The 26,344-nt window shown below is 38.8% G+C and overlaps 2 protein-coding genes across 4 annotated transcripts in view; one reads left to right on the forward strand and one right to left on the reverse strand.

Annotated features, from left to right (window-relative positions):
• The first annotated feature begins 1,537 nt into the window (after positions 1-1,537).
• On the forward strand, positions 1,538-24,873 carry LOC114155743 (periphilin-1). 2 transcript variants are annotated; one of them, XM_028035789.1, is made up of 10 exons: positions 1,538-1,728; positions 3,080-3,137; positions 3,364-3,437; positions 3,556-3,783; positions 4,527-4,588; positions 5,585-5,644; positions 6,106-6,266; positions 8,198-8,274; positions 15,948-16,082; positions 24,103-24,873. In XM_028035789.1, coding segments are annotated over exons 2-10 (993 nt in total). In that variant the 5' UTR covers positions 1,538-1,728; positions 3,080-3,136; the 3' UTR covers positions 24,298-24,873. The 2 variants fall into 2 exon arrangements, with proteins under 2 accessions (XP_027891590.1, XP_027891600.1); XM_028035799.1 differs by having other exon boundaries at positions 6,109-6,266.
• A 38-nt stretch (positions 24,874-24,911) lies between these two features.
• The window catches only part of prickle1a (prickle homolog 1a), a 30,897-nt gene continuing 29,464 nt past the window's right edge, over positions 24,912-26,344 (reverse strand). For both annotated transcript variants that reach the window (XM_028035775.1, XM_028035768.1), the window contains exon 9: positions 24,912-26,303. In XM_028035775.1, the coding sequence (XP_027891576.1) occupies positions 25,459-26,303 (845 nt within the window). In that variant the 3' untranslated portion in view covers positions 24,912-25,458. The remainder of the gene's footprint in view (positions 26,304-26,344) is intronic.

Below are 26,344 nucleotides of genomic sequence, written 5' to 3' on the forward strand. Positions count from 1 at the left end.
CTGATGAAAGGCTTTTGTAAAAATTAACAGCGCTGTAAACTGAGCAGACGAGACATCAATTATGAGGAGAATTGCCTAAGCTGTTACAGAACACCAATCAAAACATCAATATAACTTACTTTGTATGGAGGTTCATTTAATGAACTGTGCCACAGTTCATTAAATGATTTATCGCTTATAAAATATTCACATAAAAATTAAAATACACTTGTTGATAAATGTAAAATATCAATTAAATTAATTTGAATGTCATACATGATAATATCTAAATAACTGTATGCATGGACTGATTCGCCCAGAAAGACTTCCTGCTTACTTTCCATTTACATAGAAAGTCTGTACCTATTTTGTGTATTTGGTCTGTTGTCTCAAACCCCTAATTGATCTTGGCAGATGGCAGTTGGTACTTCCGGGTTTTGCTGGAGGTTACTTCCTGTTAAAGGGGAGTTTTTACTTTCCACTGTCGCAACATGCATGCTCAGTATGAGGGATTGCTGTAAAGTCAACGACACAAAGCAAGCGACTGCCTACTGTAGCTGCACACTTGTCCAGGAGGAGTGAATGCTGCAAGTCTTGATGTAATCTGCTGGGTTTCCTTAGACAGAAGCCTTTTAAACTAATTTGAATAATAAACTGGAATTCATGTTGGATTGGATTGAAATTACTTATGAAGAAAGGATCTGTGTATTGTTAATATATAAATAAGTTGAATTGATGGAACAGTTTTTAAAGAGTGAAATACATTTCACAATAAACTACATAATTAAATCAATGTTTAAACATTGAATTGTTTACTTTTAAAAATATTTTCTGATTTCCTGTACTTGATAAAAACTGATTTTGTCAATGGCACTTATTACAGAAGAAATATTTACTTATTGTATGTATGTAATGTAATTCATATGTATATAACCACATTTATTTATTGGCTCATGGATGAAATTCATCAAATTGCAAAATAAATACTGCAATACATATAAACATGTAAAATATGTATGGTGTATTTATATGGTTTACCATATGGTTAAATAACAAATTTATTATTTTACCATATGGGTTTCAAATTCAGTTTTATAACATGAGGAGGTACTGAAATATAGGAAGCAATTCACAAATTACTCTGTAATATAATTGTAATTATATCAATAGAAATAAAAGAAAACAGTTTAACTGTAATCCAATTAAAATTAAAATACAAGTAAATGATTAGGTAAAAAATAAATAAATAAACTAAAACTGGCAATTACATAACTTTTAAACAGGTGGGAAAAAAACTACCTTCAAATTAAATGAACTAAAACTAAAAAAGGTCTTTGAGAGAAATACTTCAGCTAATATTGAAGTATACATTATAGTCTTATATTTTACTTTTATATACTTATAGGTATACAAGTACATTCTTGATGCACGCAAAAACTATTTGCAGTAATTCACTTTACCTTTTTCCTCCGAAACAATGCCATATCGTGACTTTGTCCGGTGAAACATGAGCCACATCGACCACTAGAGGGTGCTCACCTTTTCCCAAAACACATTCTCGTCACCGAAGAAGAAAACAAGGAAAAATAATGGTGTTGCATCTGCAGAGTTCCTAATGTACTTTCTGTTGTAAACAGAGAGGAAAGAATCAGCAAAAAGCAACAGGAATTTTACATCCAACCAGAGATCGATAGAAGGACAATGTAAGGCAGACCTCTCCGGAAGGGGCGAAACTGAGTTCATTATTCGGTGAGTTTCACATGACTTCCGCATGTGCTGCTGGTGTAGCGGGATGTTTTCGCTAATGATGCTAAAACACGTTCGTCGGGTATTCATCAGAGAGTGTGGCTTTTTGCGTAGAGGTCTTAAACCTCACACTATTTACAAATAAAACAGAACATTGACATGTATAATTTTATAATGGATCTTAACGTCGTAGTAGTTAGTGAAGCATTTGGACCATTTTTTTTCTTTGGAAATAATTGTGTAGCAAACACGTAATCAAAGTTAAAATTTTACTTTTATACTTTAAACGCTCCTGCAGAGATTTGGTTGAATGTCGTCAAGCAACTGCATGCTTTCTTTTAGCTGTCAATAGCCTCTTCTCACAGTTCTGGATTGATATTTTATCACCCTTTTAATCATAATCGGAAGGCTTCATTTAAATTAGCTTGTCTCCTAGCATGTGTTTGGGTTTTAAGTGTAGTACAAGCCTACAAAAGAGTCGAGGTTTTAGCTGGTGCCATTCGATGCGGGTAAAGTTAGCCTGTGCTATTTGCTGTGAAATTAGCTTTGATGCACATTTGATATTTGATTCCTCTTAGAACAACCAAATTTCAGCCATCTAGCTTTTGTATGATGCTACCACGCTTAAAAGCTGCAGTTAAAAAGCACCGCGTGGTTCTTCATTCATGCTGCCAGTCATTGTAACCTAATAATCTTTTTCACATCTCTACATAAAACATTTCTTCAGAGCGTTTGGACTCTCCGCTTGGCAGATGAAATTACAGTCACGCTGCTGTACAACAAGCCAATTGTTCCTGTTAATGGCAGACATGACCATTTGTAGTTCTTAGACTGTTCCTGAACACCCTAACCTAAGGTCTTTCACCTGCGGTGACATTTTGCCTCTTGGTACAGAGTTGGGGAAATTTGAAGACTCAACTAAAATCTTTGTATTTAAGTACAGTTTAATCTCAAGATGTTTAGAAATTGATTCAAAAGACTTTCCCCAAATTACATAAATCTATAAGTCTTTTCACTGAGTTCCTTGAATCTTGTAATTGTTCAGAAAAATAGAAATAGAAACTACCGGCTGCTTTGAATCATGATCGCAAACAAAAGGTTAATAGGCTTCACTTTTTTTTCCTGTTAATATGCTTTAGCATGTTCTACACCATGCAATAAAAGTCTTAGCTGAACGTATGCTTATGTAGCTACTGCGATGAATCTGACCTATTTCGCTGAAGGAAATCAACAATTAGCAAGTCATACTGTCCTGCTGTGTTGAACTGAGCTGAGACACTTGTGTGTGATTGCATGTTCCACACTGTGATAACTGGCTTTTTTATAATTTTGTTTTTATGTATTTACTTCATAGGTTCATTTTTCTCAACTGAGACATCGTCAGCAGACAGAGCAGAGAACCTAACCTGAAAGTAAGTGTAATTAACAGCATTTTACTTGTTTTTGCATCCAAATCTCATAGAAGTCATCTTTAAAACATGAACAGCTTCCAGAAAATATCCAGTAACTTGGAGGCAGAAGAGGGTTGCAATTTATTTAAAAAATACAAACTTAGTACAAAGTACTTTGGATTCCAAAGATAACTTTAACAAGTATTGCGGGCGTACATCTTCTGTTTTCTGTCACTGTTTTTTGTAGTGGCTTATCAGCATGGTCGAAAATCTATCAGAGAGGCATATGAAGAGCGCTTTACCACAACGGATGCGAGAGAGGTATGCCAAACGGTTGCTTTGCGATGCCTGTTGGCATGCAGCATTGTGGTTATTACTGGCGTTATTGCTGCATTATACTAAAATCATTTCAATGAAATGTCAAAACTGGTCCTTTCAGGTAATAGTTCATCGAGTTGTCAATATTATTGACAAGAGGAACCCTATGCCACGCCCGGGGTTGGAATTTGACAGAGGATATGAGGACCAGCGGTACGGAGGCCCTCGCAACTACCAGAGTGGAAGAGGATATCACAGCGAAGACGGTTATCAACCTGATGACAGTCAGTACTATGACGAAAACCTAAACTATGGCAGCTATCGGAGAAATTCTCCACCACATCGAAATGTAAGTCAACTCAAAGGACATGACTGTGGTAGGAAAGGAGTACTCTGATTTTATTTATTTTTTTATTTATTTTTTTTAAGGCATGCTAATAGAACACACACTACTGATTGAATCAAACTTTTTTTTCCTTTACTGCATTTTTGAGCACATTGTAAAAACATAAAAACACTCCCACAGGCAATGTAGGAAGATTATGGCGTGAGGTGTAACAAAAACTAGCTGGCTTAAGGTAGATGCATGAATAGCGATTTATTCACTTGTCCATCAGTATGAACCAAAAGCATATATTTTTTTTTGTTTACTTGTTTGAGTGTTGCTAGGTTTTGACAGGGTTGGGATAATATGGACTCCGCTTAAGGATGACTAGTAGCGCCCTCTGTTGGATGGCGGTCAAATTACAGCTATAAAAGGAGGTCTAAGTGGACGTTATTAGCTAATCGACTGGAACAAATTTTTATCTAATAAACCATCAATCGGCAATTAATAACAAGTAAGATAAATGAATGTAGTTGCTGCCATATCATTAGCTCATTTGCAATTTGGGCTAATAAACAATTGAACAGATGTACCTAATGAAGTGGCTGATGATTGTCGGTCCATTTATTCCTCCCTGTGGAATTTCTTAAGTTCTTCACAGATACCCAGAAATTTTTTCAAACACGATTAAAAATCTAAGTTAGCTGCATTTTGCTAGTGGTTATATTTTGTCATATTAAAATGTTTTTTTTGTTTTGTTTTTACAGGAAGGCTCATACTCCCAACAGAGTTACAGCAGAGATGACTTGAGGCATCAGTTAAGCTCAAGGTAACATTGTTTTACTCTCCTTGCTATTTTACAATCTCCACTGCATTTATGTTGTAATTTACCAATTTGACCAGCAGATGGAGCGATACGTCTGTTCTATGATGATGAACATGAGAAGCATTCATGAACTTTTTCTTTTCATGTAATAAACCTGGAGCATATTAATAAATACAGTTGCATCAAGCTTTACTTTTCTTTTAGCATTCCGCTAAACGGAAAGAATATGGTTCTGCTACTTTAAAAATTGGTTTGTAAATAACTATTCGGATAAAAATGTTTTACGTATACAGATAAAGTGTTCTTAATTGCAGAAATTAGGAATAGAAATTAAATCCCACTCAGATCATCGGAGCGATTCAGCAATTATAACGACTCCATCAACGAACCTCTTATTTTGCTGCTTGTGCATACCAGCAGCTTCTGGTAGCAGTATAGGAGTCATGCCAGGCCAAAGAAGAGGACAAAGGGCACTAGTGTCTACTCACTTAGCCAAACACCCCTCCAGTCACTTCCCCCCACTCCACTCCTTACCCCTCTCTGAGAGGAGAACCAGCTGGACAGCTTCTTCCCCAGGAAAACAGACATGTGTGTGTCTGTGGAGTTTCTGAATAAAAATTGATGGTATGGTTTTGAGGTTTAACCACCTATCTGTTGACTTTGACTTGCTTAGCTCTCAAAGGCATTTTAATCAGATTTAAACAGCATTAACTTTCAACGTTAATGGGCAAATTTGGTTTGATCTTACCTACAGAGATTCCCAAGACAATCAAATAGAGTAACTAGAAATGAAATACTTTTTTTCTAATGCTATTCAGCAAGAGCAATGTGTTGTCGAACACCACTCGTAGGTGGCAGAACGTGGGTACTATTTTTACTTTTTTTTTAAAAGTTTTGGCTAAAATTTTTTACCTTAACCCTGAAGGATGAACCTAATTGTACCCAGAATGCTTGTCTTTTTCATATCCTTTTTTTTCTTTTAAATTTCCCTGATTTCAGGAACAGGAGCAGAGGTCACAATCTCCCAAAGAGAGGTCGAGGGAGTGGTCCTCCTCCAAGGTGGGTGTCGGACATGTCGCTAACTTCACAAGTAGTGAGCAACAGAGTTCACAAATAGTTGGTTTTGTTAACAGGACTGTTAATTTTTTTTTCCACTTGTGAAGGGAAATTACTAATTTGCTTTCAACTTTCCTTTGTTTATGTAATGCCTTGCAAAGGTTTTCAGAGTCATGCAGCTCGAGTCAGATGAAACCAAAAATGCATTTTTTTTTCTCCCCACATGCAAAAAATATATTTACGACTCATTAGATTTGTGGGATGTTTTAGCTCCAAAATCCATTTTGTTCACTTTACTCTTTCCATAAAAACCTTGACATGATATGTGCTTTTCAAGTACACACTAACTTTGATATGTAACATGAATTTACTCCCACTTAATATTTGATATGGAGAAAAAAAATGTCCTGAACTTCAGATGTAAATAGGTCAAATTTTCACTGCGCTGCTTAATATTTATACACTAGGGAGGATTATGAGGACTACAGGTCCTCTAAATCCTTGGTCATCACTCGGGAGCGCTCACCTGGAAGGAGGGAAGGCCATCCGCCCGTCCGATCCGGATCCAACACCAACAGGAGCTCCTCTCCCGACAGGGACAAAGGCTACACATACCAGCAGAAGCGTAAGTGTGGTCAGATGAGTGACGCTCCTGAAAATGGTTCGCCCTCAGGTTGCCCTGATTTGGTTTTCATTAAGCAATTTCTCAAATATCCTAAAGATCACACAGAGTTGGTTTTCTCATTTAATTTACACCAGAGCAAAACTATCCGGTGAACCAAAACACGAGTCAGGCTGGTGTTAGTCTCGATTGAACCCGTCATGAACTCTCCTCCGCTGTGTTTCGTCTTCGATTGTAAATTTGTGCTCGGACCCCGGCACTAATGAATTTGACCGCCTGACCCAGTGACCATTGGGTTTTATGACATCTCGTAACAGACTGCCACTTTGAACCATCCGACACTCTGTTGTAAGGCACAACCTAAAAGTTTTAACTTAAGACTTAAAGCGCAAACAGATCACAGAAGGAGTGCAGCACGTAACACTTTACATGACACGTAACCTGTGAAAGTAATTCTCCTGTTGCAGCTGCAGCAGCAGAACAAAAATGTTCCCATGTTTCAGAAACGCACACGAACAATTAAAACAAAGGAATTCACTCATTCCAGGTAAGGCATCTGTTTTTAGAAGAGGTGTGTAATGTGAAGGGTCAGGGTGGGCTGTAGCATGTTGGGATGTTAATTACAGACACACACACAAACACACACAGCCTCTGTTAAAGGTTGGGAAAAAGGATACCTTTGGTTTATTGGGGTGGTTTGTCATGGGATGCACAACATGACCTTTTCCTCACTGCGCGAGCAGTAAATGCGCAGCCTTAACTGTGTCTCCACAGTGACTTTCAGTCTGTTATTTTACTTAATTTCTTTTTTGACTTTGGTAGCTGGACTAATGAAATAAGTTAAATAACTTTCACAAAGATTTGTTTACTTCAAAACAGGTGAGAGATTTAAATTAGTAGATTTTGGTTCAGTCGTGTGTGAACCAGGAGCAGTTATTACTTTACTTGGAAGCAATTTATTGTTTCTGATAAGATTTATTCACAACCAAAGACTAACTGGTAGGTTTTTGTTTGAAAAATTTGACCGATTACAGTTACCACCACCAAACACTAATAACAATTATAATAGAATACTCAGAAATCTTTAACCTGCCTGGTAACAGAGTGCATTGTCTCTGTCACATCTTCATTAATATCACTGTGTTCGAAACAAACTCCCTATTGGATCTTCCGTCTCTTTGTTTGTTTGTTTGGTTTTTTTTATTCCGATGGAAGGGTTGTTTTCCCGCCTGAATTTGCGAAGGAACAAAAGTAGCAGCTCAGAGGAATCGGTAACTTTTCACCAAGATGTCAGCATACAGTTTGTTTGAAGCAAAACTTTGACCTGTGAACGGGTATTTGTGCCTCTAACTACGCATGGAAAAACTCAACATTACCTCGCTCTAATCACAATAAAACACTTTTCATGGTTTCAAACAATGACAAAACGGCCGACGTTTATCTACGTTCTCTTTTAAGTGAAAGCGGTGTGGCCAAATGAGGACAAACGGGGACAATTTCCAAACGACTGAATTGCACAAACTCATTTTTCTTTGACTTGGGAGGCCCCCACAATTAGAGTAAAAACAAAAAACAAACAGATGAGAGACATTTGCAGCTTCATCTTCATGCCATGACTTTATTATTGTGTAGGGATAAAGGAGGCTTTGTGGCTAATGTCAAACAATGGAGTTCAAGGAGGGAAGAAAAAGAACATAATGAGCATTGCAGTCCCTACACGAAGAAACATGCTGCGTTTTGAGGCGACATTTGTTCCAGACGGCAACCCACAAAGATGTTCTTCCGGGCTTCGTTTTAATAGGGAGAAGAGTAATTGAGAGAACGCTGTGGCCACCATGACTGTAGTCGTCTAATTTTTGTCAGACCTTTGTGTTTACTGTTGGAATATGAGAATGATTATGAACTGTAGCCCTTTCATGATTTTGTCTCCGTAGACAAGTCCAACACAACAAAGAGCTACACTCCCAGCAGCTCTGTAGAGGGCTCTCCTCACCGCTCACTCTCTGCTAAGGTAAAATATTTGATCTGCACGCATTCTGTACAAGTCTATATGGCACTGTGCAAACGTTTTGAGCTACTCTTAATTCTTCCGAAGAGTCAGACTCGCATTCGTTTACCATGACATTGATTATTAGTTCTGCCGTTTTTCTGTAGGTTTTCTTGCTGCTTTTTCGCTCGTTTTCTGTTGTTATATGCAACTATGAAAGCATTTTCAGCAGTATGTTGTGGAAAAAAATGCCGATCTAAACTTCTTTTTTTTTTATTGTGGATCTGTTTTGGTTCAACTATAAAAGAATGAAAAATGCTGCCTTTGTGACTAATAAAGTATGAAAACTGTTTTTTGGGGGTAATTTGTATGTTTACTGTCACTGGTCTCTATTAGTTGGTTTTAAAACCTTTCTATGCTGAAGTGATTGGTAGGTTTAAAGTTCCATCCATCCATCCATCCATTTTCTGTTCACCCTTTGTCCCTAATGGGGTCGGGAGGGTTGCTGGTGCCTATCTCCAGCTATGTTCCAGGCGGGAGGCGGGGTTCACCCTGGACAGGTCGCCAGTCTGTCGCAGGGCAAGGTTTAAAGTTAAGAGGGTCAAACAGCTTTGCAGTGAAAAGTTGCTTTTGATTGTGGAAAAACTTAATTTATCTTTTATGATTATATGCTTTATGATTATATCACCAATTAACACAGTAAGTGATGGTTATGCAAAGAGATCAACCTATTTACCTTTTCATGGACAAGTAGCGATATCTCCAACATATTTTCTTTATTGTTATTAACTAAATGTAATGAATCTTAATATCTATGAGGATATTACAGTGTTGTATATAACTCACATTGAAACTTAATTTTGTTCCTTATTAGGCCTGTCGCTAAATTAAAACTATCGACGTCATTTTAATTATCGGCACTATCGTCTCTTCCGACCTTTTTCTCTTTCAGCTAAAGACACTGAATGAAAAAAGGCTCAACTCCAGTGCTCTCCACTGACCCTCCCTTCCTCATTTTACTTAGTGTAAAGCCCAGCTGTCAGCCGATTGTCGGCCCATTTTCAAAACCTGACAGATCACACATTAGCCGACAAAAATCCTAGGTATAACTGTTCCATCGGTTCGGTCCTGCCATGTGGTGTCCAACAATGGGCACAGAATAATGACTACAAGTTCAGTGAACTAATTTTAAAACCAGGCATTAATCAATGCTTTACATGCTTTGCATGTGGCTAGTGTCAGTCCTGACTGAATGAAAATCATTATAACCTATTTATGTCACGTTAACGAAGAACAGCTGAAAAGTTACCGGGTTTATCAACTGCGGTAGCAATTTCGCTCCAACTCCTCCTCTTGTCATTTCTATATTCTTTGCATGTTGAATAAACATTAATGTTGTTTCCACATATCATCTCCAATGTCCGCTGGACTTCGGGTTGCGCCGTGTCAGCTGTTTGGGATTCCCCTCTGTAACTTCCCCTCAGAAAACACCAGGAGAATCCGCGCTTTCTGATTGGCTGCCTGTCACATTCAACATGCTGCGTTAAGCTCCCAGTCGGGGAAAAACCCTGATTTGGATCGGAGCGACAACGATGATCTACCATAACACACCACACAATCTTAGAAAGATCAACGTTTTAAGATCATGCAAAATCATGTAGTGTGAACTATTGCATCAGGTAGTCGATGTGCCCATCTTGTCTATTTAAATCTAATTATTACTGAAGGGCAACATAATATACAGACTTCATAATCTGCCCTCTTTTGGTTGAATGCAGTATTTATTTCCACTTTGGCTTTATGTTTAGTTTTTTTTTTTCAAGTGAGTTTTTTGTTAATGGAGACTGAGAATCCATTTTATTTTTGTTTTTGGTTGTTTTGTTTATTTTGTTTATCAGCTCAAGTGTTAAGTGTTCTTTTGAAAATAAAGTGTATCTAACTTTGGCAGGAAACTGCATGCATTATTACGTCATTTACATTAAATCAGTGTAAAAAAGTCTTCAAACAATATTATCGTTTATCGCAATAATTTTTGAGACAATTAATCGTTGAGCAAAATTTGCTATCGTGACAGGCCTACCCAGCCCCATGATTTCCCCTCAGTTACCTCATTAGGTTGGATATTTATTGGCTTGGCTAAGTCTGTGTTTTGATTTCATAAAGTTTAAATGGGGTTTAGCTAACATGGAAATTAATCATTAATAATGTAGTGATTCCTTTAAGGTATGTGTGAAACGTAAAACAGATGGAGCTTATAAAGTCAAGCACTTCTGCGTGCTGAGAACAATTTTCTCTTTAATTTGTCAAAATTTGGCTCTTAAACTGGTGAAATGCTGAGTCTTTGATGGGACTTTCCAAAGTGTAAATACAGATGCTGCTGCTGCTGCTCTGACTGTGGAGCAATTCCTATCCTGGCCATTAGGGGGCGCGGCAGTTTTGTGAGCAATGTTTTGTTTTGGGTGTAGCAGTGTAAATCGGCAGTAGCCATGTTTGGAGGCATTTTATGTAGTTTCTACAAGTGTGTGTCCATAATACAATATTTATATTGTATTATATATATGTATATATATATATTGTGTTTTAGAAAGATAATTTGTGTATTTTGTAACTCTGAACATTTTTTGTTTTCTCACTTTGTAAAAGCTATGGTTAAACTAAGCTAAGTTTTCGGTTAAACTAGTGATTTTTATCATGTTGCTATCTTTTACTTTAATTAACATTACAAGTAACTGAAACACAAGACTGGAGTAATGGGAAGAATGTTACCCAATATGGCTTAGGCCTAGTAAAGCCTTTTGGGTCTAGAAGACAAGAATGTGACTAATATGTTATGTAGCCTGCTAATATGATGTATACTTTGGATTGTAATTTGTATTATGTTTGTTTACTTTGTTTTGTAGAACCACACACACACTCAAACCCTCCTAAATCTACCAAAATGTACATAAATCTGCCAATTAAAGAACCAGACAATGTTCTGTCCTTGTCACATTGGTCATTAAATTTCAATGACAATTTTATTTATTCTTAATAGGAAATGTTAAGCACAAAGTATTTTTCTTATAATTTTAATTTCATCGTGAGCAGAGCTATAGACATCTATAGACATTTTTGACTCAAACTCATGTATTTGTTTTATTTTAGAACATATATGATTTTTTTTTCTAGCAAGTTTTGGACTTTTCAAATTCAGAGATTTTGAAACGTCATGTTTTGTTTTCTTGCATCCTGCATCCAGGCACTGTGGCATTTTGATTCACCTTAGTTTCTTCTCTTATTTTGAAAAACTGAAGGCATGTGGAGACAGATTTGTTAGCACACCTGGTGAAGACGTGTAAAAAGCCATTTTATGTGTTGGAATCAATCAGTCATTTATTGCAGCAGCAACATCTCACTCTGCACTGCAAAAACTTCTTACCAAGCATTTTTGTTTAGGTTCTAGTGCAAATATCTTAGTTTTATCTTATTTCAAGTGCACCAACTTACAAGTAACAGAAGCGGGTCCTTACTCGGAGCCCGGTCCTGACTCTGAGCCCGGTCCTGACTCGGAGCCCGGTCCTGACTCAGAGCCCGGTCCTGACTCAGAGCCCGGTCCTGACTCAGAGGCAGGTCCTGACTCAGAGGCAGGTCCTGACTCGGAGCCCGGTAATGACTCTGAGGCATATCCTGACTCGGAGCCCGGTCCTGACTCCGAGACAGGTCCTGACTCTGAGGCAGGTCCTGACTCTGAGGCAGGTCCTGCCTCGGAGCCCGGTTCTGACTCGGAGACAGGTCCCGACTCTGAGGCAGGTCCTGCCTCGGAGCCCGGTCTCGACTCGGAGACAGGTCCAGACTCTGAGGCAGGTCCTGCCTCGGAGCCCGGTTCTGACTCGGAGGCAGGTCCCGACTCGGAGGCAGGTCCTGCCTCGGAGCCCGGTCCCGACTCGTAGACAGGTCCCGACTCTGAGGCAGGTCCTGCCTCGGAGCCCGGTCCCGACTCGGAGCCCGGTCCCGACTCGGAGCCCGGTCCTGACTCGGAGACAGGTCCCGACTCTGAGGCAGGTCCTGCCTCGGAGCCCGGTCCCGACTCGGAGACAGGTCCTGACTCAGAGGCAGGTTCTGACTCAAAGCCCGGTCCTGACTCTGAGGCAGGTCCCGACTCTGAGGCAGGTCCCGACTCGGAGCCTGGTCCCGACTCTGAGGCAGATCTCGACTCTGAGACAGGTCCCGACTCTGAGACTGGTCCTGACTCTGAGGCAGGTCCCGACTCTGAGGCAGGTCCTGACTCTGAAGCAGGTCCCGACTCTGAGGCAGGACGAGGCTCAATGTTTGGTTCCCTCTGAGACGGTTTTTGCCTCTGATAATCGTCGGTATCCTCTAAATCCTCTCCACAACAGACAACATATTGAAAGCCCTTCCATGCTTTTCTAAGATAGTCTTTTTGAAGGTTAACTTTCCTGGGACGTGCCAGGGTTCTTTTGAAACACTCTATGACCTTGTAAATCACTATTGGGTTGTCACTTCTTATCATTTTGAATAGCAGTTCTTGAACTACATCATCATTGCCACAGAGAAGTTGATAAATGTCTTGGCAGTGTTTCCTTTCCATCTCGTCAAAAAAAACAAAATAGATGTCTTTTACTGCTTCCCACAGTCTTGGAGAAAGCTTTCTTTGGACCGGTTTGGTGTGCTTCCTTTTGTAATGTCCATAACTCGATCTATAACTAGACTTATAAATTAATCTCCAAAGAATTTTCTGTACCTTATATTTTCTTTCTTCTTCGGTGCCACGTTTGAAACCCATCTTCTTGGCATCCCTCAAAAACTGCTCAGGGTCCATGTCTGCCTTAGTATAATCCTCACTCAGGCACTTTTCATCTGAGTACATGTCCTCAGTAGGAAAAAATGTCTTTATGAACTTCTCTTTTGCAAAAGAAAATCTTTTCTTTGGAGGAACAGGATTCTCAAGGTGACATTTGAAATTTTCCACGATAACTTCATGTCCCTCCGGGTAATCAAGCAGTGCAATGAAATGCAGCCCAGAAGCAAAGTGGAAAGAATCACTGGCAATACTTTGAAAAATTCTACCACTGAGTTCTTCTGACACCTCAGAGAGCACGTCCACATTTAACTCTCCGGTTCTTTTCAAAAGCAACAGCAAAATTCTCCTATGTTCTTGCTGAAATATCTCTTTGACGAGATGCAGAGTTGGTTCGTCCGCAGATTTTTCGATCACTTTCCAAAGCAGTTGGCTGAGAAAATTTTTCTTCCTGTAGTCGGAGCTTCTTGGACAAGGATGGACTCTTCTGGAGAAGTTTTTCTTGATTTTTGTCCAGAAAGAGTCCTTAGGTTTCAAGTAAACCTCACTCTGTGAGCTTTCTTCAGTCATTTTTGTTCAGCTGTGTTAAGACCAAATGAATTTTGTTTACTGACCAGAGAATTAGCTGATCAGCTGGTCATGTCACGGACTCTATGACATCACAAAGTCATCCTTAGAAGGTCCTTCTGACACAGACATCATTTGAAGTCATGCTGATGACATCATTGTCAGCAGCATGGCAACTGTTGCTAGGGGTGATAATAGCACGCAGTGAGCATTATTATGAAATAAAAGAGAATCTGTGGGCACTAAATCATTATTCCCACAAGTCTGAACTGGAAGTGATCCGCTGGAACAGGGGGGCCAGGGAACCACTGGTCCCTCCACTTTACCGCCCGACCCATTTTTATTTGTTATTTGGGTTCTATCTCCTAACAGGTATAGGGCAAGTGTCAATGGGACCGCTACATCCAACCAGTTACTCAGCAAATCCACCACTTTAACCCAGAAGAGTTTCACCATTTTGTAGTCCAATATTCAGTGTAAAACTTTTCATCTGCTCCCCTGCAGGAATCCGCTGCTAATGAACTGTAGATGTTCCGCTCGGTTCGGTTTGATCGCAGTCACGAGGTCATATTTATATATTTTTCTGTATATTTTACAGCCACCTAGTCATCCAGGCGAAGTCGTGAAAATGTATATTTTCTCATGGTGACTCACTAGTCTCAACACCTTAGGCGCTTTCAACACCACGCAGGCGCACAACAGATCGGACAGCGACACCAATCGAGTCTATCAACGTCAGCTCAGGTCCTGGGAGTAGATCTAATTTTTAATACAGATTTTATAGTTAGAGGAACTTAAAACAAAAATTCAGCATCAATGTAAAATTCCAAATATATTGAAGGGGTCATGAAATGTTTTTTTTTTAAATTTACTACCAAGTCAAATTGTATTGGTTACCTTCTACTACCTGGTCTTAATTTGAGCTAATTTAATTTACTACCTTTTACCCAGAAACCCTGTTGCATGAGGCAAGAAGCTTCTGACCCACTGTAACAGTTTATAAACCATTGACCTACTTTAACACGCCTGATTAGCGCACCATTCTGTCCTAACATGCAACAAATTTAACGCTGGCGGAAACACGAGCTAAAATGAAACAAAACCAAAATTAAAAAAGAAACAAAGGAGTAAAGCGATGTTGGGGAGGTCGGGGGATCTGTAAATAAAGTTTTTTATCCCCCTCGCCCCTTCTTATTATTTTCCCGTAAATAATAAATATCCGGAGGAGGAGGAGAATCCGCGCTTTCTGATTGGCTACCTGTCACATTGAACAGGTGGAATTAAAGATCCCAGTCGGGGAAAACCCCTGATTTGGATCGGAGCGGCAACGACGATCTACCATAACACACCACACAATCTTAGAAAGACCAACGTTCTAAGATTGTTGTAAGGGGAAAATAGGAGCAAAAAATCATGTAGTGTGAACTATTGCATCAGGTAGTCGATGTGCCCATCTTCTCTATTTAAATCTAATTATTACTGAAGGGCAACATAATATACACACTTCATAATCTGCACTCTTTTGGTTGAATGTAGTATTTATTTCCACTTTGGCTTTATGTTGTTTAGTTTTTTTACCAGTACATTTTTTGTTCATGGAGACTGAGAATCCATTTTATTTTTGTTTTTGGTTGTTTTGTTTATTTTGTTTATCAGTTCCAATGTTAAGTGTTCTTTTGAAAATAAAGTGTATCTATCTTTGGCAGGAAATCGCATGCATTATTACGTCATTTTCAGTGTAAAAAGGTCTTCAAACAATATTATCGTTTATCGCAATAATTTTTGAGACAATTAATCGTTGAGCAAAATTTGCTATCGTGACAGGCCTATTCCTTATCGAATTTGTTTCATCAGTTTACTGATTAGTTCAGCAAAAATTGAAGTTTTAAAATGTTCTTATTGTATATATTCAGACAGCTCAACTAGGTGAGATATTAAGTAGAAGGATTTATAAGTCTATGCCAACACTGACTTTGTCAAAAATGCAAAGTCTTTTCATATTCGCTTCATATTTTTCTCTTTGTTCACCCTAAAGTCACCCTAAATAACACCCAAAATAATCTCTTTAACGTACAAAGTCTGAAGATATTTCATTTTTGCTGAATTTAAGTATAGCTTATTTGCATCATGTCCATCAGGATGCAATTTCAGAAAGCTATTCCTAGATTTTGCTATTCCATTGACATGCAGACTGCTTAATAAGAGACACATGCAAACAAGATGCTGGCACCTGTAAGAGAGCAGACTTGTCTCTATTCGAAAGGCTTTGAAATCAGAGCCAGTTTCTAAACCGGTTGACCTCTGCTCTAACCCTCGACCTTTGGCCTGCCAGGAAAAACCATCAGCATCTGCAGCAGAGACGGAGGAGGTCGCGGCTGCCAGCACGGAGCCAAAGCTGATGCCAGAGGAGGACTTAAAGGCACGTCGATCGGAGGCCATTAAGGCTAAAGTTGCCGAAATTGAGAAGGTAAGGACATTTACTCGGAAAGTGGCAAAAGCTTTGTGATTCCTGTTGACTCTTTCGGATCTGAACGGTTTTTGATTTAGAATGGAAAATGTATAAAACCAAACATTAACCTAAATATTTTCCAGAAATCTGCCAGTAAGTTAATGCTGATGCTCATTTTTACGCTTCAGATTTGCCTTCTTCTTGAATGTGAACAATGATACTGCTGTCCTGGTAAACTCAGCCCCAATTAATCTCTTCCCCAATTCCTACTTCCATTCCATACCCACATGTTGCCATTTTCACCCTTCTAATGGTGTCTTTTTACCCATAAACAAACTGTTTTCTCCCCAGGTTTTAAAACCATTGAGTATTTCGGCTATGTTTGTATTACAAATGTTCGCAAAATTTTGTCAATGTTTGTTCACGCGACAAGTCATCAAATAAGACTCTGCGCCACCATCCCCCTACCACTTCCTGTTGTCTTCTCCATCTTTTCTGCCAGTGGTAACAGCCGGCTGTTGATTATGTGACTCGTGTGATACGGAAAAAGCGTTCCCATTGTAGTTTTGTGAAATGCTAATTCCAATAACGGAAAAACCACCTCATCTTAGCGCAAAAGCTTTTTATTGAAAAATGTGGGGTTTTTTTTGTTTTTTTTTTTAAATTAGCGATTTCCACTAAACATATTTATTTTCAGAATTCCAATTTGCGTAATTATATGGTCAACGGAAACAGAACATCTTATCTTTTAAAAAAATTTGTATCAAATCCAGACATAAAATGCTGCAATCCAATCCATCGTAATTCACCTGTCATATTTAAAAAATATGAAATACGACAGCATATGAACCTTATCTACTCGATTTCTCTAGTGGGTGCAAATTAATACATCGTTATCTTCCTTTCTAGCTTTAATTTAGATGCATTTTGACATTTTTCTAATGCATTTTTATTGCATTATGGATACACGTTGCAGCCTACCTGTAGCCAACTGACCAGCAGTGCAGAGTGCTCATTAAAATTACTATAAATTGTAAAAAAGAAAATAGTGTAAAATTTTAACAGCTCTAAAAAGATTTGCCTACATGAGAAGGGTGTTCTGTTGATGAAAAGTCTGACAAGGAAGCAGGAGAGTCCTGCTTCAGATTGGGACTTCTGTTGAGGCCGTGCTATTCGGAGCTGCACGTTTTTCCTGCTCATTCATCACTTTACGCTACAGTACCACTTATCTGTTCCCGTTAAAGCAGGGCAGGAATTGCCCTGCAGGATGCAGGTGGCCCACCCACACTGTGGTGCATCCCTTGGCATTAGTGCACACATGCTCACCCTTCCCTTTCCAGCTGTCTCCACAGATATGGTGAGAGAATGAAACTCTGACTGCTCCTTTACTGTAACATCTAGCCCAGGTGTTGTGAAACACACACACACAGATGTTACTGTTGTGGGCGGGCGGATCAGGTGGTGGGCAGAGCCGGACCACCGGCTCCTCACTTTGGTTTGAAAGAGTTGCTCCTATTGGTTGCTGTCAAGGCGAACAGGACCAAAACATCCTCACTAAGGTTTAGGGCTGATACGATTAATCCATTAGTAATCCATTTATTGTTAGCTGAAGCATTAGCTGAGACAAAAAAGGCTATTTACTGAAAGAATGGCACATTCAGAGCAAAAAAAAAAAGTAAAATCTGTACAAAAATATATAGATTTTGTATTTATTTAAGATGAAATAAGAAAAAACTACCCAAAACCCCTGTGGCATAGTTTTTGCTTTGCCCAGTTCAAATTCTCTGGAAGAAAATCTATTAATCACCTTTTGCTATCTGGTTATTAATCGGTTAATCAAAGAAAAAAAAAGTCAACAGATCAATCAGAAAGAACTGAGCTTTTCATATTTTGATGTTTTTGGCAAAGTATTGTATTACTCTGCAGACTCATTCTTTGCTACAAATGATCGCTAATTGCATTTTAGGCAATGAAATGTTTATTTTCTCATTAAAAAGAGAAATTGAATTGTTTATTTGTTCATTTTTAATGTATCTATAGTATTGCATAAAAAAAACCAAATCGAATTTCTACTTTGCTAATTTATTTTATTTGATTAATCTTCAAAATGACCGATTAATCGATAACTAAAATGATTGTTAGTTGTAGCCCTGCTAATGTTAAATGACTAAAGGTGCCACACTACACCAATGTCTTTTTTTATTTTTTTTTAAAGAGACTAACTTCAGTACAACATTGCGAAGTGAAAGAGAAATCATGACCTAAACAAAGTGTGGGAATATTATTCCAGGAACTCCTTTCATCCGGTGCAAATGAAACATGTCCATTGGGACTATTAGGCCGACCACTGTGAGGTCCGGTTTGAAGCCTGAGAGATTAAAACGGCTCTTTTAATATCCCCTAATGCGTACCAGCCCTCAAATCATTACCCTACTTCCCTTATTATGCAGGACCCCTGCCTGCCTCACTGCTCGTTTGAACTCACGAAAAAGTCCATGCGAGACCCCATGTGTGCATCTCGAACTGCCCAACCCCCACGCGGTATTCCAGCAACGCTCCTCGCAGCATGTTCACAGTTTGGACCTCGGCAAACATCCTTTTTGCGTACAAGCCCGCTTTTCGAGGTTCCTCTTTCAGGACCCCAGATTTGACATTGCTCCAGGGGCCCGCTGTCCATCTTGTGTGGCCCCGTTCTATCAAGCTCTAAGATCAGCTTGTGGCTCCTAGCTTCAAGAGGGAATTAATGAAGGAGAACCACTGTGCAACATTTTTCTCACTTCCTAAAGGGTGTACGAGGGTCTAAAGTAATTAATCAATTAATCACATGATAAATTAAAAATGATTTTGATCATTTCTAATCTGATGATTGATATTTTTTGAAGGGCAATTTTGTTTTGACCTCACAATCTGTTTTACCAGTAGTTTTGGTTGTGTGTGTGTGGTTCTTATTTCCTTTTTATTTATTGTTTTTCATTGTTTTATTTTGAATACTTAAAATGTCTTCCAATTGCAGCGTTAGTATTAACTGAAAATTGTCTCAAAGCGACAATATTACCTTCATTGTGGTAATTTCTGGGACAACTTGTTGTCCAGCAAAGTTTGTTAAATCTTTGAAATGTGCATAAAAGTATGTATTCCTCTTAAACACAAAGTGTGCCATAATTAAAGTGAAGTGGAAGATAAATAGTAAATGCTTTTCAAACCTTTTTAGATATAAACCTGACAAATGCTCTGCTTACTGCTTGTTATACCTGAATTTCCTACCTATGGACAATAAAGTTTATTTCAATTTTATTCTTTATTTGTATTCATACCCCTTTACTCTGCCGTCTCTTAAAAGTCCAGTGCAACATGCCTTCAGACATCACCAGCTGCGTATAATTATATTTCACTGTAAACGTGGTTTGTTAAAGTCTCAGAAGTTTGTTTGAGAACTTGAGTAAAAAAAAAAAACTAAAAAAAAACTGTCTTCACCAAGACCATCACCACACAGCAGACAGGTTAGTTTTAAAATGGTGGAGAATAAAAGATGAAAAAACTTTGTTACAACTGCAAACCTAACGAGACATGACCGCCTAAGCTGATAGAAAAAGTGGCGGTATCAATAAGGATGCTGCAGTAGAGTGGGTCAAAGATTTTGAGATGTTCTGCACCCACTTTGACCGAGCTAGAACTATCCGGTTAAAAAATGTGGTTCTGCACACTTTATGCCGCACTTTTCAAGAGTTTTATTCATGAAATAAAAATAAAGTCTCAAACTATGTGTTGTTTGAATGTGCCTGTGAAAAAGTCCAAAGTTGTTTTACTGCTTTTCTGTGTAATGGTGAATAATAAAGTGGACATTTAATTACTCTCAGCAGTGTAGCTTGGGAGATAAAAGGAGAAGACTTTGTTTAGAGAGATGGCAAACATTCAATCAACAGTGAAGTGATTTGGAAGGGATACTGGTTTGTGGGACAAGATGTTTGTGTCCCACTTAGCATCTGTTTTCTCTTTCATCTCTAAACCAGAAACGGGTTTTTTCATCCTTGTGCTTAATTTCTGTGAGGATATCGAGACAATGAGCAATGGCGCAATGGCCGTTCCTTTTTTCTTGCTGAGAGAGAACTGAGAAGTCGACTTGCGCTGCTGAAATAGGCTGACCCTGAGCTCAGCTGGCCACACGTGTTGTGAGTGCCCCACTTCCTTGTGGTCAGGCTAAACACTGTCATTACGCAGGGCCTCAAAATCGCTCGACATGATCTGTAGACATAAAAGCATGCATTTGATTCCAAACATCTCCCACAGTCTGGAATATTTCTGTCAGAGTTGATTGGATTCGCCTTTCCCAATGTGTGTGGTTGTTCGTGTACAGTGAAATATAGCCAATATTACCGGGAGTAATTGGTGTTTTCCCGTATATTCTTTAGTGTTGCAGAGAATGTTGACCCTTTGCAAGTGACGTCCCACTCTTCAGAAAGTGGCCCACTCTGCCATGATGGACCGCGGATTAATTACTGTAAAGCTTGTCAAAAAGCAGACTGTTGGTAGCCTTATATCGTGTTTATTCAGTTGATTTCACTGTAAAAATGAGTAAAACATAAATAGGGTGCCTCGTGGTCGGCTGCACAAGCGAACAAAGATGGAAACCAAAGTTGTCATTTTAACATAGCGATACCTTTAGATGAGGAAGGAACATGGGGACTGGTATCCTTCGGTTTATTCGCAGATTTGCAGGGAACATTTTTTATAAGGGAAGAAGATTAACGTTTATATTCTGCTTGAGGAGGCAAGATTAGTAAGACGCAATCAAATATTGCATTATGGAGAAGGTATGCATCTAATCATTAGTAACTATGTATAAAATGCTCCCCCATTATGTAGCCTACCATGTATATAAAAAAACTGGCAAGCCTTTAGACTTTTTTTGTACGTTTTTACGTCTACTCCGGTTTAAGTGTCAGTATCGTTTTTATCATAGTGGTGTACATCATGTGACATGAATTCAGGTAAACTCTGTGACTTGACAAACCCAATAAACACGACAGAAGGGAGAAGGTGTCGGTCGGTTCCTAAGCTGACTATTTCCAACTTTTCTAAGTACCGCTCTCTATGAGCAACAAGTAGGCGGGCTTCTTCCACAGATAAATTCGCTTGACTTGGACAAGTTGACGCCACAGCTGTATCGGCAAAAACAACCAGGGAATTCAATCGCAACCCCTCCATTCAGTACTCCGATTCCTTTCTTCTGACGCCTCGGGTGATTAAGTGAAGTACTTGCAAAGGATCATTAAATAACACCATAGAAAATGACATCTGGCTGGTATGTCAACGCCATAAGACAACATAATGATAACACTTTATCATGGTGTTTACACAGGATCCAAAAGAAAAGCATGTTACAGTGAACCCTCGCTATATCGCGGTTCACCTTTCACGGTCTTGCTGCTTCACGGATTTGCATTGTGTTCTGCATTCTGATTGGCTAAACAGTCTCTCCACTTTTTCCTCTACCTGTGTGTCAACAACGTTGCGGTTTAATATGTACACGTACGTAAAACAGCTTGCCAAATTTAACATAATCGATGGTGGCATGTCGGTTTATAAGAATCTTTTTGCCCAGAAAAAAGAAGAAAAAAGAGCGACAACAACGACCGATAACTATGTTCTTCTCTCGAAAAAACACACCTGCACCGCGGGCTTTAGAAAAAAAAACGCTACAGAGTGGAGTCAGGATGCAGCGGCTCAGTCAGAAGAGCAGTGAAATACACCTGAGTCACTATTTGTCCTACTGTACTTTGTTTTGTTTTTTTCATAATCATTTTTTATTTTCTCCCCCTCTTCTAATCCAATAACTCAGGTCGCGGTGGGGGGGTTGCTGATCTCCGCAATTCGGGCACGGGAATCCGCCTTTAGTTCGTATTAAAAGTAGTATTTTACAGTACAGTAGTTATTTGTAAAAAAAAAAAAGTTTATACAGTACTTTTTATTTGTTAAACAAATGATTGGGCCTGTCAAAAGGTTTTGTTCTTTGGTTTCAATGTATTATGGAGTTTTTCATTGTATAATAATCGTAAAAAAATAAAGGTTATTACTTCGCTGATTTCGCCTGTCACTGGTTCTTTTTGGAACGTAACCCCCGCATAAAACGAGGGTTCACTGTATATCATTTCTTTGAACAGAAAAGTAGTAATAATCCCTATTTCTGCTTAAAGAAATTCACATACTGATAAGTATACCCCCATAATGTTTTACTAAGGGTGCAGTGTGAAGAACGTGGTGGGCATGGGTAACCCTCCACTGTAACAGCCATCATCCATTTACTAAGCTGGCCTTTCGGAGTTTATGTGCGAACAATTAAAGGTGGCTTGAAGAAGGAAATGTCTTTGCAGACGTGTTATGAGTAGTTTAAAATTAAACTGTTGTATGATCTCTTGGTGATTTGATTCGTTTCTTGCTTTTTTAAAAATCTCCTATATGTTTATCTTGTTCTGTCCTTAAATGCAGCTTTTTTTTTCTTTTTCTTTTTTTTTTTAACATCGGCTGCTTCTTTTAGTTGCAAGCACAGCAGATGGTTGTCATGTGGTGAACAGTTTCCATCCTCATTGTTCCAGGCTAAACGTCACGTTGTTTGTGTTTCTTTGTCCTTCTCTGTGTATTTAAAGACCCACCCTTTTTGAGCTTCCGCTCAGATTTTGACCCTTATTTTGAATGTCCTTCATAAAATTTGATTCGCTCTGAGCGAAGTTTAAGATAAGTTTGTTGTTTTCGACCAGACCAACTGCTATCCTATCAGCAGGTGATGACAAAAAGGAAAAAGGAAAAATAATGTGGACTTTATGAGTAGTGCATTTTACAAGGCAAGGTTTGAGTAATGAATATTAAATGAAGACGTAATTTAAGCTCTGAGGTCCCATAGTGCTCTTGGGCCATATGGTGTAGCCCTAAACCTCTTGTCAGCTTCAATAAAGGACCTCACTTTCCATCCCCAGGTGATAAAGACATTGCAAGATTGCACCTGGAGCTCTCTATAAAGAACTTAACAACCATCTTAGGTTAGCAGTAAAATCTAAGGGGGATGTGAAAGCTTTTGGCAAAGTAGTGTGAAAGAATGCTACAAACAGACCGACACCTTACGCTTCTCTTCTTATTGGGCAGACATGCCCTTGAATTGGCGCATACACTCTCATTCACACACCTGTTTCACGGAACATGTCCATAAAGCAGACCTGGGATCATTAGGGTCGTGGTTAGACATGAGGCGGTTCATTGAATTTAAGCAGCTGTGTGACAGAGGCACTCACTTATGAGGTTAACGTTTTTGCTTGGTTGGTGATAAATCTTGATACCTATCCTTTTAACACAGCTGTCATCCAGGAGGCACTGGTTCACAAATTATTTCTGCCTATTTCTGGATTTCTTAGCATTCTAGAGGAGTCTGGAATTTTATTTAAACATTTTTCAGGTCAGGATAATTATATCAAGGAAAAACTATTATGGAAAAAAAAAATTCAGTCTTTACTCACCATACAGAAGTCTTATCCATCCATATGTCCATTTGTTTTTCCATCTGTTTACCATCCACCTAGTCATTCATCCGTCTGCGTTCACCCAGCCATTGAACCATCAACCCGTATTTTATTTAGTTCATCTGATTGAACAACCATTTCAATCAATCAATCAATCAAGTCATTTTTAATGATCCATAAAATGTTTTGTGTTTTTATAATTCATAAATGGGCAGAAATTTACAGAGAACCTTTTTATCCTGGAGAATTATGAACTTTTGATATAAAAACATTCTGGAATACTATAATTGTTGCATCTACACATCTCATTTTGTAAACTCTGAAAGTGCAATACTGTAATCATATTTCCCATTGATCATAATAAAGCTTTTGTTGACATTTTTATCAAAAAGTAATGATATGTACTAAGTAAGTTTTACCTTAATACTGGGTTTGACAATAAACAATAGATTGTGATTTAACTTTACTGTGACTTCATGTTTTGTTCTGTATTGACTTTGCGTGTCTTAATCTTATTCTTTGATGTGCAGAATTACAGGCAGGACTGTGAAACATTCTGCACAGTAGTGAAGATGCTGGTAGACAAGGAGCCCAGTTTGGATGGTCTGCTGCAAGCTCCGCTGGACAAGAACTTGTCGGAGATCCGGCAACACTGCCTAGATGCCATTAAAAGCTTCATGGTGGAGCTGGACGAAATCTTGGCACAGCCGGACACGACAGCCTGACATGGTCATGACAGACTGCTAAAAATGACAATGTAAGGTTACTTGGACATGAGCTGGAAATCTGAGGACTAAAAAAAAAAAAATCTAATCTTTTATTCAAATGTTTTGCAAATATTCTGTTTATCATAATTCTACAGATGGAAAGTTTTGTAAATGACTAAAAATGTTACAGTGAAGTACATACAGTATTATTGAGTTAAAAAACAACCAAATGTAAAAAAAAAAAATTTTTTAGCAAATCATATCCATACCAACTTTGAACTTTTACTTGCATTTGTACCGTGAATTATGTTACCAAAACTACTTGAGATGAAATAACATTCAGGTTCTAGCAGAACTTCTTAATGATGTATTATAATAATTTTTAGGAGGAGTTGTTTTTTTTCCTTTTTTTTTTTGCTTGTTCCGCTGTACGTGCAATTAACTTCAATAACTAGGGTACAACTTTATTGCTGCTTCCAATGTGAGCATCCTTTAGTGTTCGTGTGTTTTTGTTTAATTCTGAATTGAAGTTGAGTTTCTTCTTTTTGTTTCAAATTCATAACTTTTGAAATAAACAAATCTCCCTTTCCTTTACATTATAAGATTTAATATATCTTGCAACAGCACAAAAATCATTATGTAGACATATTTTATTACCATTATAAATTATGGCCTTATTTTCCGGTTTGTACAATGACACAGTATATGTTGAATGGTTACAATACAGTGAAACCATTGGTACACTCCTTGGTGAAGCAGAGTAATACACACAGTGCTTTTGAATTACTCACGCAAGCCTGGAAGCAACACAATTGAAGAGTCGCAGGCTACATAAATCCACATTTAATGGTCCCGAACCAACTGCCAATAGTTTGGGATCTATGCTATTTGTTACAAAGACCATCAATAGTAATCTCATTTTCCATTCAGCAGTTTATATATCACAATAGCATTTTAAATAAGCACTAGCACTGTGTGGATTGTGTGTTATAAATATGTATTACAATAAAATACTTTTCTGGTTGTTTTGTAATGCCACAGACATATAGTGTCAACACCATTACCTGGGTAAAGTGAGTGCGGTGAGGCAATATATAGCAAGCAAACTGCTATTGTACTTTAAATGATTAATGAAAGAAACAATTGTGAGTGGCAGCATTACATAAAGCTCAGCAAAGCCTATGAAATTATACAATTTTTCCCTTTTCGTCCTTTTTTCTTTTTGGACTTGGTCCACTGGTCGTAAGGAGGAGCAGTCTTGCCTGCAATGGGGCTGGCTAAGTCGTCAGTGTAATAATGTCTGTGTGGTCTTGCCTGAGGTATAGGCTGTCCCAGAAAAAAGCCTTCTTCCTCTGAATCAGAAGATGAAGAAGAACATGTAGAACACCAGTCATCATCATCGCCGTACAATCCTAAGAACCTTCCCCTATCCGGGCCCTGTAGTCTGTAGTCCGACATGGCTGCTGGATTGAGGTGACCGTGGAAGACTTGGTGTCCCTTTGGTCCAAGCGACCTGCCTCTATGGTCCATCTTGTAGCACACTGGTGCTCTTTCCTTGGGTAGCAGATTAAGAGCATTGTCAGATCGAGACTTACGACTGCGACGCCTCCTGTGGTGGTGACTATGGCGACCAGATTGAAGGCTTTGCCCCTGGTCATCAAAGTGGTACACTCTCCTGCGAGTTCGTTCACTCATAGGGGGCTGACGTAACGGAAGGTCACCATAATGGCCATTGTCCACCACGTCGTCTGAGAACTTGACTTGCTGGGGCCTAGACTGTGAGCGTGCCCTTCTCAGGGCAGGCACATGAGGTTTGGGCCTTTCCTGCAATGGGACTTCTGCCACTTCTGTAACATCTTCCTCTTCCTCCAGACTTTTTAGGGAATTTGCACTTCTATGTAGCATGGATGAGTTGAGGGTACCCATGTTGCTGGTTTTATCACAGTCCTCTGCCTCATAGTCATGAAGCGTCTGGAGAGAATACACTTGAGGCCTTGCTTTATAATCACCACATACTGAAGCCCCTGGAGAAGAGACAAACCAATTACAAACGATGTCAAGATGA

The sequence above is a fragment of the Xiphophorus couchianus genome, chromosome 2 (assembly GCF_001444195.1).
Source record: "Xiphophorus couchianus chromosome 2, X_couchianus-1.0, whole genome shotgun sequence".
NCBI classification, from domain to species: domain Eukaryota; kingdom Metazoa; phylum Chordata; class Actinopteri; order Cyprinodontiformes; family Poeciliidae; genus Xiphophorus; species Xiphophorus couchianus.